The 6,879-nt window shown below is 42.8% G+C and overlaps 2 protein-coding genes across 2 annotated transcripts; both read right to left on the reverse strand.

Annotated features, from left to right (window-relative positions):
* Window positions 1-975: 975 nt before the first annotated feature.
* Window positions 976-2,049, reverse strand: LOC308098653 (neuroserpin-like; the record flags this gene model as incomplete). Its single annotated transcript, XM_080447061.1, has 1 exon — window positions 976-2,049. The coding sequence occupies one exon, from the start codon at window positions 2,047-2,049 to the stop codon at window positions 976-978; it is 1,074 nt and encodes a 357-aa protein (XP_080303187.1).
* A 3,359-nt stretch (window positions 2,050-5,408) lies between these two features.
* On the reverse strand, window positions 5,409-6,674 carry LOC308099176 (serine/threonine-protein kinase/endoribonuclease IRE1-like; the record flags this gene model as incomplete). Its single annotated transcript, XM_080447796.1, has 3 exons — window positions 5,409-5,689; window positions 5,772-5,971; window positions 6,122-6,674. The coding sequence occupies 3 exons, from the start codon at window positions 6,672-6,674 to the stop codon at window positions 5,471-5,473; spliced, it is 972 nt and encodes a 323-aa protein (XP_080303922.1). The 3' UTR covers window positions 5,409-5,470.
* Between the last annotated feature and the right edge of the window lie 205 nt (window positions 6,675-6,879).

Consider the following 6,879-nt stretch of genomic DNA (forward strand, 5'->3'; position numbering starts at 1 on the left):
TATGGGGAGATGCCTCCCCATAAGGATAGGCTGAATATATTGCAGCAATTTCTTCTCGGGTTGACTTGCTAATGTCCTTGTACTCTTCTTCATCATCATGGAAGTATAATTTAAAAAAATTCTTGTAATCCTGAAAGTGTGTACTCTCCATCCGTTCCAGATGTTCAAGTACCTTAATTCCTGAATCCTGAACTGTAGAAACCTCAGTCTCTCTCTCTCTCTCTCTGTGTGTGCTGTGAGTGCTGTGTGTCAGAGTCCTGTCCAAAAAAGTTCTTGCACTTCTTTTCATCTCGGGATTCTTGTTGAGACTTTCGAAAAGATATGGATCGAGCTCCTTTACGCAATCGTACAGCAAGTACAATTGATGCTTAAGAAAAATAAAAAGTTGTCTCATCATGCTGTGAGGTGTTTTTTCCACTTTCAAGATTTCATTTTGTTCACCTCTAATAGCACCCCTCTCAATCAAGCCATCTATGATAACTTGTGGCAAATAACACCTTTGAATCAGATCCGAACGCCGCACCTTGACCCAATCTGCCTTTTCGGTGTTGGTCATGTTGCTCATCTTGTAGATGATGTTGTTGTTGTTCAAGGTCTCACTGGATGCAATGTGTTAGGTGAGTGTATGGAAGGAGTTGGGCTGGGCTCTTAAAAACTGCTTACATTTGTACTGAAGGTTTATGTAAATTTAAGTGAACCAACCAATCACAACCCTCAGTTCTCACACCAGAGAGAAACAACAACCTTTGTTACTTGCAATGTGTGCTTTATTTAGTTATTTCATATGTTTTACATGGATTTTTTCTTTACCCCCAGTACAAGAAAGTCAGTGGTGAAAAATACGTACACCCCTTCCCGATAGCTTGCTTGTTGGTGTCTCTGAGTTCTTTTTGCCAATTTGGGGTATTATGACAACTGAGGGAAGCAACATACAAATACACATTTTTTTGCACACACACTTTAGGTGTTCCCCAGTCAAAACGTGGGAATCTTCACCCCTCCCACGAACAGAATAGTGCGACCCTTCTTGCCATCGGTCCGAATCCTAGTGATGAAAAAGAGGAAAGGTACATTGACAATGAACTCCCTAAACCTTGTATCCTCCATACCAAACAGAGTCATTCCAGTAACAGCGGCAGCCACCGTGCCCTCCTCGTCCACCACCACCATGCACTTTTGCTTAGTTGTCCCAATTAAAGGCACACTCAATTTTTCCAAGGCTTCCCCCAGCTTCAGTTCGCATTCCATCCGCCACTTGGGCAACACCACTTTATACCGACAAGCGTATAGGGCTAAGTCAAGGTCCAGGTAGGGCGTTATATCCGACACGCTGTGCAGCAGTTCACACACGTTGTGAACCTCTAACCCCCTCTGAGGTATCAGAATATGCATGACAGCTTTGTCTTCGCCCTCGTAGGGCAGGTGCAGAACCCTGAAGAGTTTTTGGTTCTCCGTAATCTGCGTTGGGGTGTTAGACTCCTCCGTGCGACACATGGCTTGGACTTGCATTTCAGAGTTTGGCTCGTAGAAGAAACTTTGGTCTTGCGTGTTAAATTTGTTAAATTTTGTCTTCCAAGTACCCTTGAAGTAAACTGCGTTCATTGCCACTAGTCTAGCGCCCTTAACATCATAGGAGTTCATCATGTTTTTGATCATGCCATTTGTATGTGTTTTGGCAAACTCATTTAACAGGTCAACAAGCTCCTTGCTCTCTAGATCAGACTTAATGGGTTTCACAACCACGTAGACGCACTGCTCAGTGAGCAGCACCATTAGCTCCTCAGGAATCTCCTCAAAGTTGCAGCCCCACATTAAGTTGGCTGTCTTAGTTGAGCTTGAGTTTCCGATGTCGTCGTTCAAGCCTCTACGCCTGAGCGGCTCACCGGTCCACTCAGGGACAGGGACACCAGCTTTTTTTGCTTCTAGAAACTCATTGCGAAATAACGCCAGGGCCGCGACGCTGGTGAAGCCCAGCGGGCAAATGCAAATGTTATGGGTGCGCCCGTAAACTTGCATTAGCTCCAATGACATCTTTGTGGCTTTGTCCATTGCTGCTGAAATTATGTCAGGTGTTGTGCTTCTAGAGCTAGATCAGGGACAACTCAGAGTCTTACACAGACCAATGTATACTTGAGCAACAGAGCTCTGTAGGACCCGCCCCGTCTAACAGGATCCTGGCCATCTATGTAAGACTAGCGTTTTTGCTAGAGTGCACCTTAATGAAACATTGTAATAGGGATGACTGTAGGGTGTGAGTCTCCAGGGTTTATCATAGTTAACAAGTTGCGAACAACAGAGCAATATTTACACACCAGAGAGAAACAACAACCTTTGTTACTTGCAATGTGTGCTTTATTTAGTTCTTTCATATGTTTTACAGGGATTTTTTCTTTACCCCCACCCAGTACAAGAAAGTCTGTGGTGAAAAAAACGTACACCCCTTCCCCATAGCTTGCTTGTTGGTGTCTCTTACGCTCCAAACTACGCAGGACACAGGTTTTGATCAGAGAGGGACAAAAACCATATATACATATCTTCCCAGATTTTATCACAATTGTCATGATCATTAATTCCATCAAAGAACACGATGCGATCTCCCACCACTGAACAGAACTTGCCCCTTGTATTATGTGGGCGTTTTCCCTTGGTCTCCAATCTCTTCCAGGAGCGGCTCTCTGGGCTGAACTTCAGCAGATCATCGTAGTACGGGTTAGGGTTTGGTACCCTGTGTTCAACATTACAGCCACCAGCTAGGTACAGCTCCTCATCGTACACAAACGCTGTAGTAAGGATGCGTTTTTTGTCAAAAGGCGATTCATAAAATATTTTAAGCCAAGAGTTGGTCACTGTGTCAAACACCTTGACAATGTTGGTCATCCATTCGTTGCCACCAAACACAAACATCTCTGTCCCGATCATAGTAGAACAGCTGCCTTCTGCACCATGTGGTGATGGAGCGCCTGTTGCGCATAGTAGTGACCAGACCTTTGTTGCTGTGTCCAGCTTGTAGACCTCATGGGTTTGTTCCCTTCTGTTCTGGTGTTTTTTTATTCCTCCATATACATACATGTCCTCTCCTGAGACACAGGCTGCATGGTCATATCTCCCAGTAGGAACAGTGCTGGAAGATTTGACTTTGGACCACTCCTTTGTGATGACATGAAAGGCGAAGAGTTCATGGCAGAGAGCTTCATCATCATCAACTACATCCTAGTAGATATTCAGGCCTCCGTAGATATACACGACATGTCCTACAAGTACAGCCGAGTGGTAGCGGTTGCTACGAAAACCCAACATGTTCACGTGGGACAAAGTCTTCCACAGTAAAAGCTCCGTGTCATAGACATGAACACGAGCTTCTGAAACATCTTCACAGTGACCTTCAAAGAAGTACACCTCTTGTCCTACTGTCACAGCAGGTGTACCTTCTTGTATCCTATGTCCTTTCTCACGAACTATCCAGCAAGACATTTCTTTTCAAAGCTAATTTTGTAAGTTTCTCTGACTGGGCAGGTGTTCTTCAAAGATGGTAATATCTTTATTTAAAGTGAGTAACGACACTCCCAAGTGTCTGTAGAACTTGAGAGAGCAGTGATTGGCTTAAGTGATTGAGCTTTTTTTCTTCAAAAACCCCCTTTCTTTTTTGAAAATATGAAAAGTATGTGAAAGTGTGCTCTGCTACTTTCTGTAGAGGGTTTACCTCAGGCCTTCTCGTTTAAAAAGTCCCTGTGTCCGAATACATCTTTTGATGTATATGAGCTTTCCTCTCTGTGATGTGTCCATCTGGTAACCTTTCCTTTTATAATAGTCATAATAAACATAAATAAAACAAATATATTTGTGTGTTTTTTTTGTATTAGTTCTCTGTATGGATGCTTGTAATACTTGTCATCTCTTGACCCCCCCCGACACACACACACACACACACACACACGCTTCCAAGTTGGTATTTTTTTACGTCATTGTTTTTTATTATTATTACAACTGGACATATAAGCCTACAACAGTGCTGACTGAGTGGGTGAGGTTTTGCATAGAAACAATGCTTCACCAGTACAAAACTCCGAGCAAGAATGGATCCAGGACAGTAGACTGGATAAATCTTTCAACACTGCTCTGGTTCCCGCACAGGGTCATGTTTCCAACTTTCACATCCTTGTAGCATCTCAGTTGTTTGATATTATCCTTGTCTTGTCTGAAGATGGTCTCCAGCATGCACTCCAATGGTTGGAGACAGATGGCCTCTGTATACTTCCGTTTTAGAATCAAATGGCTTGTGTAACCCGGGTTGGTAATGTTCATCTCCTTCTTCATCTCCTTGCTCAGGATAAATTCCCCGTCTTGGCACTCAGTCCTCACTGCTACTTCAAGTTTTGTCTCTTTTTCATCCACAACTCCATGGTCTTTGAATATAAGGTGCCTCACAGACACATTGCAGAATCGCTCGATCATTCTCAGTTGCAGCTTGCTCACATGTAAAACGTTCCGCAACCCGCCTGTCTCCGCGTCTCCTCCTGCCATGTACATTAGGTCTGTTGTGAGCCTACATCTGGTGAGTTGAACGGTACCATTCGGACCGAGTAGATTGCAGGTTCTGAGAAAGGTTCGGGAACTGCCCCGTGCGCGTTCATGGGCAGAGCGCTGATCTTGTTCTAAGATCATTGCGGCCTTGAAGCTGTGGCCGCATTTCATCTCCAAAAGTGTTTCCTTGGTCACCGAGGCCAAGTCTATGCCTAGGTTGAAGTTGAAGTACAATAGGTGTTCAGACATTTTACGGTAGGCTGCAAAGACTGCAAAGGTCAGCAAAAGAGATGCAGTGTCATGCATCCTCTGCAGTTTAAAGTTATTGTATTCCATGGCCAGCTTCTCGTATACCTCGATCCCATCCTCGAAGGCCTCGTTACCTTTAGTCAGCATGTAGAAGATGTCGCTGTCAGGTATAATATTGAAGCGATCTCTGTGTCTTTCTAATAAATGAGTGGGATCCTTTGCTGCCTTTATTTTTTTATCCTTAAGGATGCACAACGCGATACGGTCAACTACCACATAGGTACATACAAGCGATGCATGCTCCTGCATCATGTGGAGGCGCTGCACAAACTCACTTGCCTGAAGCTCTCCTGTGACCACTGTAAAACAAGTCACTTTGTTTTGGTCAAAACCTGCTTGGTAATGTGCACGTGTGACTGCCATTGTTTCTGTTACTGTTTTTCAATGAGCTTTCTGTTCTGAAATGCTGCCCTTGTTAATGTATCTCTTGTCCAATGCACCCCTTTGTGGTGTGGCGAAGTTCTGTGTCACATAACAATGAAGAAAGTACATACCCACATGAAATTTGCAATTTCTTTATTTGTATTATTATTATTATTATTATTATTAATATATACTCTTCCTGACGTGTACAGGATTTATGAGACATGGCAGTGTGAAACAAGAATGTTCAGAGCTGTTTTCTCGTTTGTCATACTTTTCATTTTACACAGAAGTAGGGATGATCCAAGCACCCCTCCACTTTAGGTCTTTTCTTTGGGTCTTCATTGATCATCCTCTTGATGAGATCCTTGGCATGCACATCTTGAACACGGTCCAGGTTGTACTTAGCATCCAGAATGTTGTATATACACTGAGGGCCTTTGCCAAATGGATGGTGTCCTCCAGACAGGAGGTAATATAACAACATCCCAGCCACCTGTAGAATGAACATGAACATTTAGTTGTAGTATGTGTTGCTTTCATTGATACAATTATTTGCATGCTGAATAAGAACAAACCTGGATGTCAGCACTTCTTGTACCAGCACTATCTGTAAATACAGAAAGTACATCCTTATCAAAAGACATCAAGATGAGGGTCTCTTTCGCCATCCAGCATGATGGTCTTGCTCCTCCGGTACGGGCTTTATGTTCTGTTTGTCCTTTGTTGTCTGGTTTGCATATTCCAAAATCTGCCAATCTGGCCTTCCTTGTACCATCTGCAGGGTAAAATGGATAGATAAATAAAAAATGGTCAGGTCAAACTGATGCGTTCTCTCAAAATAACTCAGTTGACTTGAACTTGTCAGATAACTCTCAAATTAGGTGTGCATTAGGAGCTTGTTTTATTTTTTTCTTCTGTAGCTTACCAAACAATACATTCTCGGGTTTGATATTGCCGTGGAGGATTGGAGGGTTCTGATGGTGGAGCATCTTTAAGCCAGTGAGAACTTGTTGTGCAACTGCCTTTTCAGGAAGATGGTCTTCAGGAAACACAATTCTTGGATGTGGGATTCCTTGATGTAGGAACTTGATGTAATCTTCCAGTGAGTGATCACATAACTGAAGAACAATGTATCCAAAGTCCTGAGCCTCTACAAAGGCCAGATATCTTACAATGGAAGGATCATCCAGCTCTTTAAGCTTTAAAAGGTCTATCTCTTTCGCCAGCACATTAAAGTCTATTAGAGACATTCTCTTCATTGCAATTGGAGTTCCATCATCTTTTAACCCAAAGAAGACCTTAGTTCCATTACTTTCCCCTATGAGGAACTTATCATCTTCGCTGTATGTATGCTCCATGTAAGAGTTTGCAATTGTCTCTAACTCTTTTTTTTCTTTTTCTTTTTTTCTTCTTCTCTTCCTTTCTACTGGTTGTTTTGATGGCTCTGTGTTAGCCTCTTTCATGCTGAGAGAGGACATGAGAAATAAGAGCTCACATGCTCCGCCCAGTATATATATAGTTAATGCTGGTCTCTGAATTCAAAAGTATTAGCACAAGTATTCCCAAATCAGTTTTCTCACCAGCAGCAGAGAGAGCATTTATGCTATTCTCCAGGCAATACAAAAAAAACATACAGACTTCAACATCCCTATCCCAATTATATAGATGGATACTGACTCAGAG

Source organism: Gymnoscopelus braueri (assembly GCF_963280865.1).
Source record: "Gymnoscopelus braueri genome assembly, chromosome: 13".
NCBI lineage: Eukaryota > Metazoa > Chordata > Actinopteri > Myctophiformes > Myctophidae > Gymnoscopelus > Gymnoscopelus braueri.